Source organism: Helianthus annuus, chromosome 13 (genome assembly GCF_002127325.2).
Source record: "Helianthus annuus cultivar XRQ/B chromosome 13, HanXRQr2.0-SUNRISE, whole genome shotgun sequence".
Classification (NCBI taxonomy): Eukaryota; Viridiplantae; Streptophyta; class Magnoliopsida; order Asterales; family Asteraceae; genus Helianthus; species Helianthus annuus.
The window spans coordinates 98,122,672-98,143,447 of NC_035445.2; the positions used below are offsets into that span (position 1 = coordinate 98,122,672).

General features: G+C 35.9%; 1 protein-coding gene across 1 annotated transcript; it reads right to left on the reverse strand.

Moving 5' to 3' along the window:
* Positions 1-7,459: 7,459 nt before the first annotated feature.
* Positions 7,460-8,974, reverse strand: LOC110872157 (mitochondrial succinate-fumarate transporter 1). Its single transcript, XM_022120947.2, has 2 exons — positions 8,383-8,974; positions 7,460-8,086 (listed from the first exon to the last, which is right to left on the reverse strand). The coding sequence occupies exons 1-2, from the start codon at positions 8,785-8,787 to the stop codon at positions 7,541-7,543; spliced, it is 951 nt and encodes a 316-aa protein (XP_021976639.1). The 5' UTR covers positions 8,788-8,974; the 3' UTR covers positions 7,460-7,540.
* Positions 8,975-20,776: the final 11,802 nt, after the last annotated feature.

Genomic DNA, 20,776 nt, shown 5'->3' on the forward strand with positions numbered 1-20,776 from the left:
CTCCTCTATTAAACCAACCTCTCTTATTAGGAGTGAAGGGTTCCTCAGACTGTGCCTTAAAAATAAATATCCCTTCCTCAGTATCGACTGAGTATCCTAAGCGATTGGGTTGGGATGATGTTCCTTCATCTTTTGGTGAACTAGCTAAGTGACGATAGGAGTCCGATGTACCTTGCTCACTCATACTGTAAACTAACAAATAGTTAAATAACACAAAACAATATTTACACGTAATCACATAAGTTATTTCCTAACACAGAATTTAAGTGTCAGCAGAACACTTCTTTAGCTTAAACCAGTGGCTGTAGCTCTGATACCACCTCATGTCGCAGCCCCCGACCCCCTGCCCCGGGAGGCAGGTGCGGCGAGAGTGCGCAGAGCTGGTGGTATCGGTGTTTATTAATTTGGCAGCGGAATACATCAGGACCGTAGTTAGGAAATATTTTTATCACTGTTAAACACCTAACTTTTATAATAATAAATCATTGGGGTAAAACCCAAGTTCAGTTAACAATATATTTGTAGGGATAAAACCCTAATTATTGAAAACAAAAACTCCTTTTTATTTAGGTAACTTTTATAGCCACTTTTCCAAGCATTCAGTGCTCTCCAGCTGGCTTCTATTGGCTTTCACATTTTGTTACCTGAAACGCGTTTTAAAAACATTTTATCAGTAGGAAATACTGGCGAGTGCATCCCAGTTTAATCAAAACAGTTTTAGCACTTCACAGTATTGAGGGCATCCGCAATTACATTTGCTTATATCTACTCAATTACTCATTCAGTACTGTCAACACCTGACTTGTGGGTCATATTACTCATTGGCTAACTCTTTGTACAATGGTAACGTCTTTCACATTTTGTATACAAAACCCCAACATACGGGCAGTAATTATAGAATCACAAATACTCAATTACTGTTAAGTGTAATTTAAAACATTTGAGGTTTTGGTAAAACATTTTGACTCACAAAAAGAGAATGTACTCACATTGTAGATTTACGTGATATTACTATAGCTTCCTGGTGTTTCTCCTGGTTATTATCTATTTAAATTAAACAATGCATACGTGTTAGTAAAATAACCCAAGTCACATTAACCGACTACTCAAGACAGAACTCCAATGACTGAGTCAGGCAGAGCCTTGACATGCATTACGGAGTCCTAGATCAATTGGGTATAACACTAGACAGAACTCCAACGACCGAGTCAGGCAGAGCCTTGACATGCGTTATGGGGCCCTAGATCGATCGTGTAGGGTAAAGGGGATCCTGAGTAATATAATTGCTACTAACAGAAAGTTGAGAGAGATTTTGGAAATGAACGGTGACCAAATGAGGCTCAAGCCTCTATTTATAGGGTTGGCCGAGGGCGGCTCGTGGCCCGCAAAAGCCACCCCTATCTGATTCGCGGCCCGCGAGGGCATTAAGGGCGGTCATAGGCTTGGTGAGTCAAGGGTGTAGACCTACCACAAGTTAGGACACGTGGCAGACTGGTGTGTCCGGCAACGCAAGTCACTCGCACCCCGCGAAAGACAAGGTTAAGGAAGTCGCGGCCCGCGAGCGACTCCCAGTCTTTGTTTTTCTTGATTTTTATAAATATAAAGGTATTTCGGGCTCGTTTCTCGCATACGAGGTATATTAGGAACGTTTAGGGTCACGTTTAAGGGTTCTAATAGGGTTGTTATACAAGCCCCTCCACACCATGTGATCTAACCTAAACTGGGAATTGCTCTGAGAACTCTTCATGAATGGACTTCAATGATTTAACCAGCAAAACATATTGTTGTTAATGTAGGAAATTATGTATTTGTGGATACTAACTTAAACTGTGAATTTTCATGTGATCATCCTTTATATCTATACATTATAATAAATAAAAACATACTTTAGCCATTTATTAGCCTTTTACATCAGTTATTGTCACGTGACAGACTATTACTCCACAATTGTTTACCACTATCCATATGTTTGAGCATTGCTAGTGATTGAGTGTAAAATGGGGAGTGAAGCGAGGAGTTGACATGACATGAGATTATTGGGTAGTGAAAATGAAGAGTGCTTGAGCACTCCTTCCACCCTTATAAAGCGTTTCTATTTTTTTTAAAGTAAACTTCATTCACAAACCAGCCGACCCAAATCGGGCCAACCGAAAAACAACAACCAAATTACCGATTACATATTAACAAAGGAGCTCCACTCTACCCAATCTATCTCTTTGTATTTTGATCTATTCGAAAACCAAATGAACCCCAAAGCCTTAACCTCACTAATAATTTTATCTATCCTGAATGGAATATTGGAAAAAATAAAATTATTTCTAGCTCTCCACAAACTCCAGCAATCAATCCTCACAATACCTTGAACCGCATCCTTCTTTTTCTCCGATGCCCCGATAACCTTGTGTAAATCAAGAAGGTCCTTAATAGAGAATGCAAAAATATTAGGAATCTTACACCACGAACTAATTCCGTTCCAAACATTCGCCGCGGCAAGCAATAAACAAGTGATTAGTAGATTCTTCGTCAGAACCACAAAATGGACACGAGGAATCGCCAAACTGTATATTTCTTTTCTTCAAAGCCTCTCTGGTAGGAATTCTGTTTAATTTCATCCTCCACGAATGAATATTGCACCTGGCCGGAATCCATTTACACCATTCCATAACGTAACCGTTGATACTCGTCGTGTCCGAATGAAGAGTCCTCTTAACCGCTTTAACTGAGAAATTACCCGACGGATCCGACGACCACTTCCACCTGTCGCTAGTATCCGAAATCTGCACATGATCTAGACTGGAACACAGAGATTGCAAACTTGCCAGCATCCCCGGGTCGGTCAAAGAAGCCTTCCAGCTCCAAACAAACTCCCTGTCCGAGCCATGCATCTTGATCCTATCCGCGACCACACATTTATTGTCCATTTCCATCCTAAAATGATCCGGATATATGTGTTTGAGCGGCTCGTTAGAAACCCACGTATTAAGCCAAAAAGCTACCTCGAGATCATTACCAACCTCTGCTTTCATAAAATTCCGAAGTGGCGAGCCTCCAACCTTTGTGTTGATAAAAACTTTAGCGATATTGTTCCAAACACCATTAAAAGACTTTTTAAAAGGAATACATTCCCATCCAACACGAGTGAAGTGAAGCGCATCAATAATTCTTCTCCAAAGGAAATTCTTTTCCATTTTGTACCTCCATCCCCATTTAGCTAAAAGAGACGTATTGACCTCTTTGAGCTTGTTCAACCCTAGACCCCCGTCTTTCTTGTGCCGCAAGACCCGATCCCAGCTAACCCAATGCGTCTTCCTTTCCTCGATAGAGCCTCCCTATAGAAATTTTTTAATCATAGCCTCTAAATCCGAAATTACCTTCTTTGGAGCTTTGTAAAGCGAAAAATAATAACATGGTAAACTTTCCAACACCGATTTAATAATCACCACCCTACCCCCAATCGACAATAGGTGAGACTTCCATTTGGCAAGGCGAGACCGAAAAATACCATAAACTGGTTGCCAATTATTGATTCTATTCATATTGGCTCCCACTTTTAGCCCAAGATACCTAAAAGGAGGAGAGTCCGGTTTGCAACCGACCTCATTAGCTATAACCCCGAATTCTCACAATGTTCACCACCTCCGTTTCTATGAGCATGCTTATTACTTGTTTGCCTATGTGAGTTTGTGTGCATGTGTATTTATTAATGTGGCCTTTTGTAGTGTGTCGTCTTGATTCGTCATTCGTGTACCTAGGGAATGTATGTGACATTTCAATAGTAGTGGTGTGTAAACATGATAGTGAAGTAAACTCGTAATGACATAAGTTTAAATAAAGATGATTTTATACGTGTATTAAAATACTAGTATAGAACTCACAAGAGCAAGCTTGCTAGTTTGAATGTGTGTTTTAGGGAGGCATGATGCCTGAATGAACAAAGGTTTCTAGTAGGGCTGCAAACAAACTAAACGTTCGGCGAACAATTCATGAACCGTTCGGCAGGAAGTTCGTTTGTGTTCGTTCGTTTATTTAACAAACGAACACGAAAAAGAAATTTCGTTTGTTTAGTTAAATGAACAAACATGAACAAAGGTCATGTTCGTTCGTTATGTTCGTGAACGTTTGCTAACGTGTTCAATAGTTCATTACTTTTTTAGTTTTTATATTTTATTTAAATACTTTAAAATTTTGACAAATAAAATATGTAATAAGTGTCAATGTATTATATTTCTGCTCATAAACTCTTGTTTGTGTTCGTTTATTTCCATTTGTGTTCTTGAATATTAATTTGTGCTAATTTGTGTTCATCAACGTTCATTTTCGTTCGTTACCTAAAATTAACAAACAACCACAAATGAAAACGAAAAAGTTCATTTCCTTATCAAACAAACACGAACATAATATCTCGTTCGGTAAGTGTTTATGAATAGTTCGTGAACACATATATTTCTTAACAAATGAACACGAACAAGGTCATGTTCGGTTCGTTCGGTTCGTTTGCAGCCCTAGTTTCTAGTGTACACGTAATAAATAATAGACCTGTGTTTTAGCTTAGGGGGTACAATGTTGGTCCCCTTTCTCCTTTTAAAGGGAAAATTAATTATTTTCGTTCTCTTGTAGCATTGCCTCTCATCTCTAAACGTGTTAGTACTGATACAAGATATACATAAACTCTGCGACTATTCCTTGTTGACTTGGTCATTAGAAGGTGTTCCACACAACCTCGGGGTCCTTTCAACAGATTTTTAATGGTTCTTAAAGCCTTAATCCAAGCTCGAGTAAAGAAGCAATGACCCAACATGACAACCTAGACCACTTGTGTTAGAGACTAATTCGAGATGGTTAATTTGGTCCCAAGAAAACAGAGAATAGCAGAGACAATCTTCTAGGGCAATTTTATTGCTAATGCGTTCATATCAAAACAATAAAAATACTTTCTAGTTATTTTCAAGGGAACATGGATTTCATGACTAAAAGGAGGGTTGCGTGGCCATGCGGTGTGGTTACATCGATAGGGGTGTGGTACTTAGCCCAGGTGGTGTGGCTCCCCCCCCCCCCTCAACTTTAGCGCCCCGGGGCACCATCAACCACCCCGTGCTTGTTAAAAGGGGGGGGGGGGTGCTATGGGTTCTCCAAGAAAACCCCCTTCAAGCACTTCTACTCGCTACATAGATCTTTGTAAAAACAACCATCCATCAATGCATACGACCAAGAAGGCAAAATAAAAATGGTTTAAACAAGTGCTTATTAATTCAAATTGACATAGAAAATATTAGAGTTCAACGGTGTTGGTAAATTAGTATTGTTTTAATTAGGGTATATTTTGAAAAAAAAAAAAAAAAACAAAACAAAACAAGAATGGCTTTAGTGATAGATATAGTTTTCCTCTTACATAGGGGTGTTTAATGAATCAAAATTTGAATTAACCTGGTTTTAGAATTTTAAAATTGGATTCGAATTCTATTTGAAATTCGATTACTAATCAAATCAATTCGAGTTTGCTTCAAAATTCGATTACCAAGTTCAAACTGAACTCGTATTTGATTCGAAATTTGAAGTTGGATTCGACTTCGATCGAAATTCAATTATTGAATTCGAATCGAATCTGAATCTAAATTCAAAGTTCTAATGATGGTTGAATTTTGTTACCAAATCTAGTTCAAAATTTGGTGAAGCATACATGAGTGAAATTGTGAGAGTGGTCCAAATGTATTAATTGATTTTAGGGTAATTGTTTATTCAGCTGATCATTGAATTGGATATTTTAGGAGACAAATGTTAAAACTTAAGGGGGGAAGGTGTGATATCGAGGAGTGGATGGGGGAGTGGGGTTACCACATGGGGGAATGACACCGGGTGTTTAAAAGGGGAGCGGGGAGTAAGAGAGATTGTGTTTTTTTGTGTATACTCAGCGAAGGTGAAGAAGAACAAAGGGAGGAGAGAGAGGAGAGAGAGAGAGCCAATGAAATTTTTTATTTTTTAATTGAGTGGGTGTTTGAATCACTCCTAGTGTTTGAGTAGAAAATGAGGAGTGAAGGGGGAGTTGACATGGCTTTATATCATTGGGTAAAGAAAACTCAAACACCCTAAAATGTTTGAATCATACCCTCCACCCTAAAGTCTAAAAGTCGTTTTGTAGTTTTGTGTGTATATGTATGTTTAATAAAATGCATAATTTGAATTCGAAATTTGAATGAAAAATTATAAATTAGGATTCTATATTTGATTACTAAATTCGAATTGAATTTAGAATATTCAAAAACAGAATTCATACATGGAATTCAAATTTGATTGAAATCGAATTTTGAGTTTTTTTTCATTACGTAAGACTCTAGTTTTACATGTTTTAAACAATCTACCTACGCTATGCATGAGTTTCTTTTAATAAACCACTAGTCGCTTGTTCATACTAAACTCATTTAAACAACTTCAATTTGTAGTTGAAAATGTTTGATTGGTCTTTAATGAAGTAATTCAAGGGAAATTCACCAAATCAGCCAAGTTGAATACAAAGACGATCAAAGTAGCCATCAAATTTGTTAGATTATCGGCACAGGAGGAGGAAAATGACGCATCAGAAAATGCTTGTGCAAGATGGTATGGCGTAGGAGAAGGCTGGTGCAGCGAAGATGGAAAGATGTAAATGGAGATTGAGAGACAAAGAAAGAAGATGGAAGCAAACTAAGTTTTCTTTAATGATGTGGGAGATTAAGGGGTGGCGCGGGAGCAAGCAACCCATGCTTGAAATAGAGAAGCGGCACAGAAAGATGGTGTACTGCTCCATATGGCGCAGTAGATAAATATTAATGTCACCGGAAGATTACATGGCTGGCGCAGGAATAAATGGTTTGGGACAGAAAGAAAGCTAGTTGGCGCAGGATGACTATTTTGGTAATTTTAGAAAGTCAGGGTTATTATCTTAATTTTTTTTTGAACGTCAAGGAACGACGTACCAACCGTGACACCGGGCGCTGTGGGCAAGGTCGACTACTCGACCGCTGCCATCCCCTTGGCTCTCCCAGATGTGCGGAAACCCGACATCCACCCACCCGAAAACACGACAGTGGAATAATCTGTAAAACATCGTCTCCCATCCAAGACGAACCGGCGCCATCCGTATTCGCCCTTCACCTGGATGCCGCAGAAAATAATGGGAAGAGTGGGAGTCGAATCTGGGTTAATGGGGGTTATTATCTTAATTATCTTGGTAAAAAAGATTTATTCAATGATTTATTCAATCGATATTATGGTATTATATGTTTTTTTTTAGTTATTTAAAACCGGAACGTATATAATCACCAAATTATCCTTGTTATTGAAATCAGGAGCATAGCCAAGTTGGGGGTTGGGTGGGCGGGCAGCCCCCTTAACAAAAAAAAAAAAAATTAGTGTATTTCGTACCCTAAAATTTTGATCGCACTCTTTTAAATTTTAGTTGAATCCCTCGTTCGCACCCCAAATAAGATTTCCGCCAAATAAAATTCATTATTCATTGAAAAATATGCATGTTTTGCATGTAAATCGGTCTAATGTAATAAACTAACTAGGCCAATATATTATTATTTTTATGTATGTAATTCCTCTCATATAAGCCAATGACCTGGTCAGCCAAACCCCAGACAATAGCCTGCCCGGGTGGGATGAGCATCAAACGTGGAAGAATACCCTTCCATAGTGCACGCACCCCTTCTTCAACATATATAGTCGATATTGCATGAACCACACCCGTATACTTGAACGCACCACCCGACCTAGCTTGTGCCATGAGCCTTGTTTTCACAACATCAAAAGGACCCGTACATACCGGACCCGCGATTCCCGCTAGGAATCCAGATATCATAGACTGCCATGGCTGAAGAACCTTCCCGTCCCCTTCATGTTTGCTCCAAAATAATCCATCAAAAGTGTTCTTGGATGTGAACATCACCGCCTGGCTCGTACCATTGCGCATAACTGTTGGGACCGCTCCTGACCATAGTCCACGTAGCCCTTCTTCGCGGATGATTAACCGAGCACAATGGATAGGACCCTTGTACTTAAGAAGCTCCTGACTCAGTCCCTTTTGTTGTTGCAGTCTTATTTTTACCACCTGCATGCACCAACTCAAGTTGAACGTACACAAACAATTGCCTTATAATGAAGTTGATTATCAAAAGTTTTAAGTTGTAAAAGGTGGTCTTTTTTCACATGAGGTAATAGTTATGTTTGGAAAATGATCATATACTAAAATCAAGTTGGTACGTTAATGTTAGGGTTCAACCATATTTTCAAGTGGTGCGGTCGGATTTTTTTGTCTGAAAGATACACTAATATTTTTTCAGTGGTGTGCCCGCCCACCCACCCACCAAGTCACATAGGTCCGCCCCTGGTTGGATCTTGAAATACCTCAAAGGGGGTAACAATAAGAAGAGCTTCGGTAACACCAGCGCCAAACCCGGAAGCAAACCTCCCACCATTGCTAATCTTTCCAGTCTTGGCGTCCTTAAAGGCGGACTGAATAACGGCGTTGGAGCCCATCCGAAGGGCATACTTGAGTGTCAAGTGAGTGGCAAAGGGTGTGAGACCCTTCCAGAGAGCACGCACCCCTTCGGTCTTCACGGTGGTGGTGCCGCAGTGGAGAATACCCTTGTAGGTACCCGTCCGGTCCAGTTGTAAACGGGTCTTGATGACATCCATGGGTTGGAGACATGATGCCTCCACAACTCCACCAAGAGAACCGGATAGGGCTTTTACATAAGCAGGGATGATTATTGCTTTTGTTTCCATCTGCTTTGATTCACCCATTGCCATTCAACAAGATATATACACTAATGGCAAGAGAAAATAAATAAAAGAGAGGAAGGCTAATTTTTGTTGTTGTAATTAATTTACAAGTTCATAAGAGGAAGAGTAACCAATATGCCTTATATATAGGGAAAACAAGGCTTTAGAATCTTTCAATAATTTCCACTTGTATGATTAAAAGATATATATACTATTTTAATGCAACTCTTCCTACAATATGCCTTATATAGGGAAAACAAGGCTTATAGTCTTTCATTAATTTCAACTTGTATGATTAAAAGATATATATATACTATTTTAATGCAACTCTTCCTATGTGTGATGTTTGACTACGAATGCACCACAATAGTGTTTGTAGATAATATGTCTAAAAAATAAATCCCTGCACATGTCTCTTGTCATCAGGTCATGTTGAAATATGCGTGTGGATATTGTTTATAACTAACTTGAGTTGGCAGAGTTTCAGGTTAAAAATGTATGTGTGATAAGTGATGGGCTAAAGATGTTAATTGCTAAAGAATGTATAGATTGAAAAGTAACTTATATAGAACTAGTTGTAACTAAAAGAATTGAATGTATAGATTGAAAATTTAGGCTATACGTATATTTTAACCCTCCTTAACTTCATCTAAGTGTCGAATCACTCATTTTCCTTCATTTCTCTATGCTTTACTCCAAGGAAATGGTTTAATCCTATTAGCTTCATCTAACCTTATGTTTGAGTGGTTTTTCTATCTAAATAAAAAAGAAAAATTAATTCAATATCTTAACATCCGGTTAACATGCTAACAAATAATTTATTTAATACCCCTTAACACAAGGAGGGAGAGGTTTATAATACCAGTTAACATGCTATGTTACCGTTAACACTCCAAATTTTAAAGCACACCCCGTAGCCTTATATAGAACTAAACCAGTGGTAACTGAAGAATCAAAGAACAAAAGCAAATCGCATACATGAAAAACAAAACAAAACAAAACCAGCCCACCCAAGAGGTGTGTGTAGTATCTACACATCAATACATAAATCATCATGCAAACAAAAATCAGTTTTCTACTCTGGTACATTGATTCATAAAAGTTTATTTAAAAAAAAAAGATTTTTAATTTAAAAAAAAAGTTCTACTATATTTTTTTTCAAAAATCAGTTTTCTAATCTAGTACTCTGTGGTGCATTATTTTATAAAAATCAGTTTTCTACTCTGGTACTCTGATACATTATTTCATAAACGTTTCAAAAATCAGTTTCTACTCTGGTACATTGTTTCATAAAAGTTCTAGCACATTATCATCGATTCATCGTGGCGAGTTATCAATGAGGTGACATATAGTCGTTGGATCCCAACGGCATTATTTAAATAAAAGATTTTTTATTTAAAAAGATATTTTACCACATCTATATAAAAACTTAACACTTTTTACCATGAAGATCGATCACCTAGACGATGAACATAGTGAAATGTACAAGAAACTGAAAGAAGAAATAAAGGCAAAATATCGTACTTAGTTCGTTTTTTTAGCTTTCCTTTTGTTTTTTTTAATTTATGTAGTGTTTTGTATTTAAATTATGTAACCTTTTTTTAAGAGAAAATTGCATTTTTCGTCTTTTATGTTTCAACGAAACTACAGGCGGTGTCCATTAAGTTTAAAAAGTACATTGGCTGTCCTTTACGTTTGCACATGATTACAGCTGGTGTCCTTTTGACCTAACATAGTTAAGTTTTCTTGTTAAATGCAGTCATGTGTCACTCACCAAAAGTCTAGAGACCAATGTGCAATATTTTCAGAAACCATTCTCTCTCTCTCCTGCACAACCACACCTCCACCCCAACACCCCCACCCCACCTCCACCGCTATCACCACCATGAGACTTCCACCTCATCACCCTGCACCTGGCCGGATATCCACTACCGCCCTCGACCTCACTAGCAAACAACTCATCGGTTACATCCCGTCGTTCATCTATGACCTCCAAAACCTACAAACCCTACACCTGCACGACAATTTCATCATCAGAGAGTTACCTAGGTTTTCTACAACTGCACAAACCTAATCGACCTCGATATTTCACATAACATGTTCGTCGGAACATTGTCGGATGATATTCACCGGCTATCGATTCTCAAAACGGTGGAATTCGGCGGTAATAACCTCACCGACAATATACCTCCAGCAATCGGGAATATATCTTCGCTGACGTCATTGATGCTATACGATAATTTGTTCAAACGGTGGAATTCGGCGGTAATAACTTCACCGGCGATATACTTCTAGCAATCGGGAATATATCTTCGCTGACGTCATTGATGCTATACCAGAATTTGTTCAACGGAACTATACCTCCAGCGATCGGAAACTTAACAGATCATGGAGGTGGCGGTGGGAGTGGGGGTGGAGGTGTGGTTGTGTAGGAGGGAGAGAGGGAGAGAGAGAGAGAATAGTTTTTGAAAATATTGTACATTGGTCCCTATACTTTCGGTGAGTGACACATGACTGCATTTAACAAGAAAACTTAACTAGGTTAGGTCAAAAGGACACCGACTATAATCATGTGCAACCATAAAGGACAGTCAATGTACTTTGTAAACTTAAAGGACACCGTCTGTAGTTTCGTTGTAACGTAAAGGCTGAAAAATGCAATTTTCTCTTTTTTTTTTTTTAATTTATGTATTTTTATTACATTTTCTAATCTTTTTTTCTATTATTGTTAATTATTATTAAGGTATTTTAAAAAATACACATTTTATATAAAAATAATAACAAAAAATAGGTGCCACGTGTCGAATAACGCCACTGTTCCACGCCCCTTCCCACACCCCGCGTTTTGGCACAACGCCCCGTTTCTGACGCATGATAACGTGTCGTCCACGTGTCGAATAAATCCTACTTTACAAGTCCCTCCAAACCATATGGTTTAAAGCCTAAGGCCTGGTGACCTTGATTTGTGTCAGATTGACTTTTATTTTACACTTTTATGATGTAAGCAAAATTACTAATATACCCATAACCTTCTAGTGATTACCCATAATACCCTCATCTTCCTCACATAACCCTCCATTCTACTCCTGCAACTTTCGCACAGACCCATAAAATTCCTATGAAAATTTTTGTTGTGACAACTGTCACCTTTCCACATATTCCGTACAATATTAAACAGTACTTTATGCTTTAATGAATGTGCCTGATCAAATTAATGACACGAATGATTTTCTGATTATTGTCATATACATACAAGTTCATTACATGTTGCATGATTTCTTATCATTACTGCATGCAACACAGTATGATTCAATTAAGTACACAAAACAAAGTTAGCACAATTATCAGACAAACTAGAAATACTGCCGGGAGTTCAGTACTCAGACAGACATGATGTTAAGACACAGAATGAGCCCGGAACCAAGAGTTACACTAGAGTAGGGTGTAGGAAAGTAGGGATCATAAAACTGCCTTTCTAGTGATGATTTAAGTGCCCGAAAGTGCCCGAAACACACTAAAACTGCAGAATTCTGTAGAAAAACACCATAATTCAGCAATTTTCAGCTTTTTAACATCAAAATATAATGCAGAATTATGGTTTAATGGTCCAGAATATCTTTCTAAGTGTCGAGAATCAAAACTGTCATAAAAGACAACATAAAGCACACTAAACTGCCCTATTTAGCACTTTAACAAACCGGTAACCAAACGAACAATCGGATATTACCCAAAACACCAAAATTTCACTAGAAGCATTGTTTTAGTGTTTCGAAGCTAGTTATGATCACCGAACATCACAACACATCTTAAAAACCCTAAACATCTAAAACACTAACTAATATACTTGAAATCTAACTATCATGCTTAACTAGTAACTGAAACTCAACAAGACCCCCCCCCCTCTAGGGACGGTTACAAAGATGGGTCCCACTTGGGATTTTCTTTGATTAAATTATTAGGTTTGCTAATTAGATATGAAGCATAAGGATTCATGGTTAACAACATGTTGGATGAAATTTTATATAAACCACAAGTCTTTATTCATATTCTTCTCACCACATTCAAGCACACAACTCCTCTCTTCTTCCTTCCCCACTCACAACCACACTTCACTCCCTCTACGTCTCCATTTTCACTTCATCTTCATACATTCTAAGGGGTTCTCAAGGTGTATCAAGCCTATCTAAGAAGGTTGCAAGCATTGGAATTGGAAGGACCATCTCTAGGAGCTATTAACCACTTCAAATCTTCATCATCTTCATACTTGTTCTTCCCTAGCCATAGTACTAGTAGTAAGCTCCTATAATCTTGTTTTTACTTCTAATTTTAGTGGTTAAAGAGTTATGTATCATGTTAATCTAAAGAATCTCAAGAAAACATAAGCATAAACATGAACATAAAGCTTAATAACATGAAGATCAAGTTGTTTTAGTGTATGTGTTAAACTTGTTTGTTGATTTCTTGTGATTATGATGATAATCATTATAAGAAGCTTGCTAGATGATGATTAAACACATGATCTAGCAAGTATAAGGATGGATCATGTGAAATTTGTGATGGTCATCCTTTATGTAAATCATGAACTTGAAAATAAATTTGTTTTAGTGTATGATGATTATTTATACATGTTATAAGTAGGGTTGTAAACGAACCGAACGTTCAGCGAACAGTTCGTGAACCGTTCGGCGGGAAGTTCGTTTATGTTCGTTCGTTTAATAAACGAATGAACATGAACAAGAAATTTCGTTCGATTAGTTAAATGAACGAACATGAACAGAGGTCTCGTTCGTTCGATTGTGTTCGTGAACGTTCGGTAAGGTGTTCGTGAACGTGTTTGTGAACATTCGTTGATTTGCATTCGTTTATGTTCGTATGTTTGTGTTTTAATTGAAGATCTTTGTTCTTTCTTATATTTTATTTGTACTTTTTATATTATTATACTTTAATTTATTTTATTTCCCTAACAATTAAACTAGGAAACCCACTTTCACCTTGTTTATGCATTATTTCCCTTTCATTTCTCATTATTTACATTCACGAATACGATCGACCTCGCTCCGTTCCACAATATGGGATTCAAGTTCGAGTGCTACTCTCTGGACCACCTATCTTTATCCTTCGTCACGTTCACCAAATTTATTTGTGTTCGCGAACAGTTCGCGAACACACTCATTTCCTTAATGAACGAACACGAACATAAAATCTCGTTCGGTAAGTGTTCATGAACCGTTCGTGTACACATTTATTTCCTTAACGAACGAACAAGAACAAGGCCTTGTTCGTGTTCGTTCAGTTCGTTTACAGCCCTAGTTATAAGTCTTGAAAATAAACGATTTCAAAGATAATATTTTCAAGAAACTAAAGTATATTACAAGATTTCTCATGAAGTTGGTTTTAAAGGAAGTAACATGTTTTGAGGGTTAAACCAAAGCTAGAAAAGTGTTGGTAACAAGAAAAATACAAGAAGAATTATTTTTGAAAAATCATCATACAAGTTGTGAAGAATCAAAATTCACAAGAATGAGTTTTATAAAACTATAAACCATATTTTTAGAGGTAACTAAGCTTACTAAACAACATGTTAAATTACTACACATTTTTGTTAAACTTCAAGTTCATGACATATAGTGAAATCGCATATTTAAAGCATATGGTAAGTTATGTGTAAATTGTTGATGATTGGTGATAAATTTCTAAAATAAAATGATATGCTTTTAAGCATGGAAACCTCCATTTTTAAGGGAAAACTATGGCAAAATTTTTGTAGAAATTAAACACTTAGAAAAATATTTTTAAACAAGTGTTTACAAGTAAACTTTGATCATGGTTTCATATAAAAATTTGCCATCATTTTTATTACAAAAATTACAAATATTGGAGGTTGATTTTTGATAATAAAAATAACTAAGTATATATTTAGGAAAATATATATTTAGATGTCACAAATTGTGTGCTAATTGTATATTGATTGTATTAGTTATATTATTTTAGTAACTTGAAAATAATATAATTCACCAATATACCAAAAATTGTAATATGAATATACTACCAAAATTCCAAGAAAATAAGTATATAATTTATACCCGAATATTGGACAAACGGACGAACGGACATATGGACTAAAAGTATATATATTCAAGAAATAAATTCGTAACTCGACAAGTATGACAAACAATATTTTGGAAACCAAAGAAACGGAAAATATGGATTTTTACAAATATTACAAAATATACCATACTTTGTCAAATAGAAAATATACTATTTTGAGTGCAGAAAATATATATTTTTTTAAACAATTTGAAGATATATTATTTTTGAGTGGAGAAAAATGTATATTTTCTTAAACAAGTTAAGAATATATTATTTTGGGTGGAAAATTAGAAATATATATATTTCTAAAGTTAATCTTAAAAATATATATTATTTTTACGATATATATGAAGGTATATTATTTTTGCCAAGTAAAGTTATAGATATTTTTCTATAAAAATTCTCTTAAAATATGAATATTTTAAGAATATACATTGGTGATTTTTAGTTGTCTAAAAATAATATTCCGGAATATTAAATGCAAATTTAAGTATAAAATATTTAACAAATACAAGAAAGTACGTATCCTCATACGTATAAATACACACCGGAATACATCACCAATACTTGGCAAAATACACAAGTAAGAAAATACACAAGTACAAGTATACCCATACTTGGAAAAAATATTTATGAATGGAATACATAATGAACCAAGATAAAATATATTATCTTAATAATATTCCAAATAATTGGATAAATATAATTTAAGTTAAAATATTATTATTTTAACTAATAATTATATACTTTGGAATTATATAATGTACATCAAAGATGTAACTCAAAGTACACCAAGAATTCCAAAATAAGTCTTAATAAACAACTGAACTAAGAGTCGTTACACGACCTAAACGTCTAATAAAACGCGGCACGTTTACAAATACAAGAAAGTACGTATCCTCATACGTATAAATACACACCGGAATACATCACCAATACTTGGCAAAATACACAAGTAAGAAAATACACAAGTACAAGTATACCCATACTTGGAAAAAATATTTATGAATGGAATACATAATGAACCAAGATAAAATATATTATCTTAATAATATTCCAAATAATTGGATAAATATAATTTAAGTTAAAATATTATTATTTTAACTAATAATTATATACTTTGGAATTATATAATGTACATCAAAGATGTAACTCAAAGTACACCAAGAATTCCAAAATAAGTCTTAATAAACAACTGAACTAAGAGTCGTTACACGACCTAAACGTCTAATAAAACGCGGCACGTGTGTAGGTAGTTGTACGACTCGTAGAAGGACCTTTGAGTATACGAGATAGCAGGACGCAAACTTGTGAGTTCATGCCCCCCTTTTCTCTTAACTGTTTTTGGATTTATAACTCTCGGAGGTGAAGTACATGTCAACATGGGTATGATTTGGCTATGAAATGAGCTATTAGATCATGTGAGCATAGGCTGAAAATGAAATGCCATTAACTCTGTTAAGAAACATGGACAAAGGTTAGATCTAACGGGTACGGCCGAGCCCCACTCATGGTCCTTGTGTGACCACTTAGAGTGCTTTTGTGTCCCAGTCGAGGTGATTCAGCAACGGTCAAGGTGATTTGGCACAGTCAAGGTGATTTGATACAGTCAATGGGATTTGACACAGTCAAGGGGATTTGACACAATCGAGGGGATTCGGCACAGTCGAGGGGATTCGGCACAGTCGATGGGATTTGACACTAATAATAGTCTACTCGGGTTGAGTACTCCCTGTGTCACCACATATATTAATGTCCTTGCAAAACATTAATTGATCTGTTCATAGACGCTTTACATACCCGTTTTCAAAGGAATCACTCAAATGTTTACAAGTCTATTGGAACTCATACAAAACAAATGAACTCGCTCAACTTTTGTTGATGTTTTCAAAATTACATGTATTTCATGAAACAAGATGGATCTTGGGCGTTGGCGTTGTTTTGGGATGTAAATTTCAAGTTTAGATGTCATCCACTTTTGTTGGTTTGTAACTTAATCAGAGGTTGTGTTGTTTGAAACTTAAATGACTGGTGTTTGTAATGTTTTAAACTTTATGAACGGATGCACATCATTTGATCATAGAGTTTTTTTTTATTATAATCGAATGCAATGAAAACTGATCTAGTCACACGTATACACTTCCGCAAAAGTCAGGGTGTGACATTTCCAGTCTTCTTCCGCAATGGTTTGCCGGACATATGGGGGGCGATAACAAAATTTCTTGGGGGTGATCTGGATTTTAACGAGTATAATACACTAATTATTTTTTATGGGTGTGCCCGTCCACCTAAATCGAGCCTTGGGTTCGTCCTTGCATAAAACCCCATTCTTTGATTCATGTAATTATATATATATTCTTGGCCTATGCATACGTGACACGCTTGCGACTAAGATATATAAATATAGGCAAAACATCAAATACAAATAGCCTTATCGTACAAAACGTACGAAAGGCATGCAAAGGTAAAAAAAAACGCAGTGGCATTTTCTTAATTGTTTACTCGTAGAGTAATTATCAAAGTTACTCCTCAAATGATCTTGTTAGGTTATTTTGATCTTGTAAGGTAATTTTGTAAAATGACCTTTGTAGGGTAATTTTGATCTTGTAGAGTAATTTTGTAGGGTATCATAATTACTTTACAAATGATCTTATGGGGTAATTTTATCTTGTAGGGTAATTTTATAGAGCATCATAATTAGTATACAAATGATCTTGTAAGGTAATTTTGATCTTGTAGGGTAATTTTAATCTCGTAGGGTAATTTAGTAGAATATCATAATTACTCTACAAATGATCTTGTAGGATAATTTTGATTCTATAGATTAATTACAAGTAAAATAATTACGAAAATGTTATCGTATTTTTTTTACCTTTTCATATCTTTCTTACGTTTTGTATAATAAAGACTATTTCTATAGTAACTTTACCCTATAAATGTAATTCAGTGGAAACATTTAAATATTTCGGACAAACAAACAAACAAACTAATTTCATTATGGGCCATATGATATGACTTCACAACTCTCATCTTATTATTATTGTTCATTTATCAAATATATGTATATTATTTTAAAGATACCCATAGTACATGAATCACAAATTGTATAATAAGTTAATAAAATGTACAGTCTTACGTACAATACGTAATAAATATTACAATCTAAATCTAAAGAGAGTGAAAGCAAATATATTTATTACCTGTATATTATTTTACTCGATTATTTTAGTTGTAAAAAAGTATACTTCAAATAATTTATTGAATATGATGTAATGCCGATCTTAACTTTTAATTCTTAACTTCTTACTGGTTTTTTTAGATTATCTAAAACATAAATTATTATTATCAACTTCAACACTTAACATATAGTTAATGCAACTATTTAAAGCTTGACTTCTCATTCGCCACCTCAATGCATTGAGATTTATATTTATAAAATTTATAAAATTTAAAAAATAACATAAAAAAAGGATAAAAAAAAAAACAAGGAAAAGGTTGTAGAAGTAGGCCTTGATTAGGTAACCCCACCATGTTATAATGAATATACCATTTCAATATTAAAAAAAAAAATCTTGATTGATAAAGAGGATATTCACCAGTGGATCAAGCCATCTGTATTTCTCTATATTATAGGAGGATTATTGTATATTTTTATAAATAAAAGATTCTTACCTAATTGTGTTGATCCTAACTTAAAAGTTGAGAATCATTAGAACATAGGTAATGGTTAATGCCTACTAAGGAGCATTTTTCACCACATCATCATCATAATGCCCTTTTAAAAAAGGTGTAATGGTTAATGCCCATTTCATTTATTACTTTCCATTATTTTTCTTCTCTTTGGGCATTATTATAGAAATGCCCCTCACTCTTCATGCCCCTATAATGCCCATGAATAATGGTGTAAGGGCATTATCAAAATCTTTCATGCCCTTATAAAGCCCCATTACATATGGTCTTAGGTGACCCGGGGCGGTGCGTTATGGCCTTGCCATAACGCGTTATACAACCACGGCACACCGCCGCCGCCTACTCGATAACGCGTGTTCATTTTGACGCGTGCTGGCCATAACGCGTTGAACTTTTTGAGTTTTATAGGGTATGACTTGTACATTGTGCATTAATACTTGTATATTGGAATCCCCATCACTAGTGATTGCACCCCTCCTACATTTCTATCACTAGTGATGGAAATTGGATTGATGACATGGCATTAGTTGATTGGATAGTGGGAGTGATGGAATCCATCACTAGTGATTCCACCCCTAGTCCCCTTAGAATGAAATATTAGGTATTTCTTAACCCATTCATGAACTCAAGACCTAAATTGATGACTATAGTTTTACTTAAAAAATCAGATATATTAGTTTTTATGATTATGATGTGGAGTGTACTATTTAAAGAAATTATAAAAGCATTGAAAACTTTTTTTATGAGAAAGACTTTGAATATGAGCCAACGTTGGTGGTTAGATTTTGTTAAATCACATGATTATAAATCCTCTATTACCCAACGACAACTGTTTATGTATGTCAAATCAATAGGAATGACGAGGATGTCCGATCTATATATTTAGAAAGAACAATCATGTTTAAACTTAAGCTGTTGAAAATGAAACTTGAAAAAGGAGCCCTAACCCACCTAAGAGGTAGTTTTTTTTTAGTGACTTTCTATGTACATGACTTGCTGTTATCGGGATAAACTTCCATCAGCTCCGCACTTGAAGACGCAATGTTCTATCGGGCCCCGGCTTCCGCGCAAGCTGATCGCCCCCCGGAAACCATACTGTCCCCATACGATAGACTCGTTGGGGTAGCAGTTGCGTAAAACCGGGTGTGCCCTCAGGACCGCACCATGCCTCGGTAGGATACGATCCATCATTTGGAAACCCCCCCCCCAAAGGCCGCAGCCGGGAGTCAAACCGGTGACCTCACAAGGAAGAAACCGGCCCAACCAACCACCTCAGAGGTAGTTATACACTTATTTACATGAAAAAAGTTTAAAGTTTATTTTGCCGCCTAAATGAAAATTGTTTTTGACTAGTCAAACTTTTTAGAGACGACATGTCGTCTTTTTTTTAGTTTTTTTTTAATTTTCATATATATATGTATATATATTGATCATTAATAAAATAAAATTAAAAGAAAAATATTTAAAGTTTTAGAGACAACATGTCGTCTCTATAAGTCAAACCGATTTTTTAGAGTTTCTAATTCAACAAACTAGAGAATAAAAAAAAGCAAAAAAAAATTTATTTTCACCTTATAGAGAGGATATGTCGTCCCTATAATCTAACCTATATCAAAAAAGCACGAAAACCCTATAGAAACGACATGTCGTCTCTATAAGGTGATCTATAGTGAGGACTTGTGTTGTCCCTATACATGTCGTCCTTATAGGGGTGTTTTCTTGTAGTGATAGTATTTTAATTTTATTACTTTTAATTAATAGAGTAAACTGTAATTTTACCCCCTGAGGTTAGGGGTCATTGGCATGTCTATCCCCTCAAGGAAATAATTGCATTTTTACCCCCCACTGTTTGGAGTTATGTCGCATGTTTACCCCCTGACCATTTCAACGTTATTGTTACCGTTAGTCTGTATGGAAAAGTCGAAACTACCCTTCATCTTCCCCATTAAAAGCTGCCTTAAACGCTATTCTGAATTCTTCTTCAATCGACCCCCAATCTAAGCTTCAATCCCTCAATTCACTGCCCTCAATTCACTGCCCTCAATTCACTGCCCTCAATTCACTGCCCTGAACATGTCTTCACCTTCGTCGTCTGTGCTTCGATTGAAGGGCAAAACTCAACATTCAGACATCATATGTCCATGTGGTGCGAAAACAGTGGTGAAACAATCAGAATCGACAGCTAATCCTGGTCGTTGGTATCTTCGATGTGTAAGTTTCTTTTGTTTTATGCTTA

Coding starts and splice junctions, on each gene's coding strand:
- LOC110872157 (XM_022120947.2), bottom strand. CDS start 8,787: ATGGCAATGGGTGAATCAAAGCAGATGGAAACAAAAGCAATAATCATC. Junction 8,087..8,382: donor TTATTGTTACCCCCTTTGAG/GTATTTCAAGAT, acceptor TGGTGCATGCAG/GTGGTAAAAATAAGACTGCA.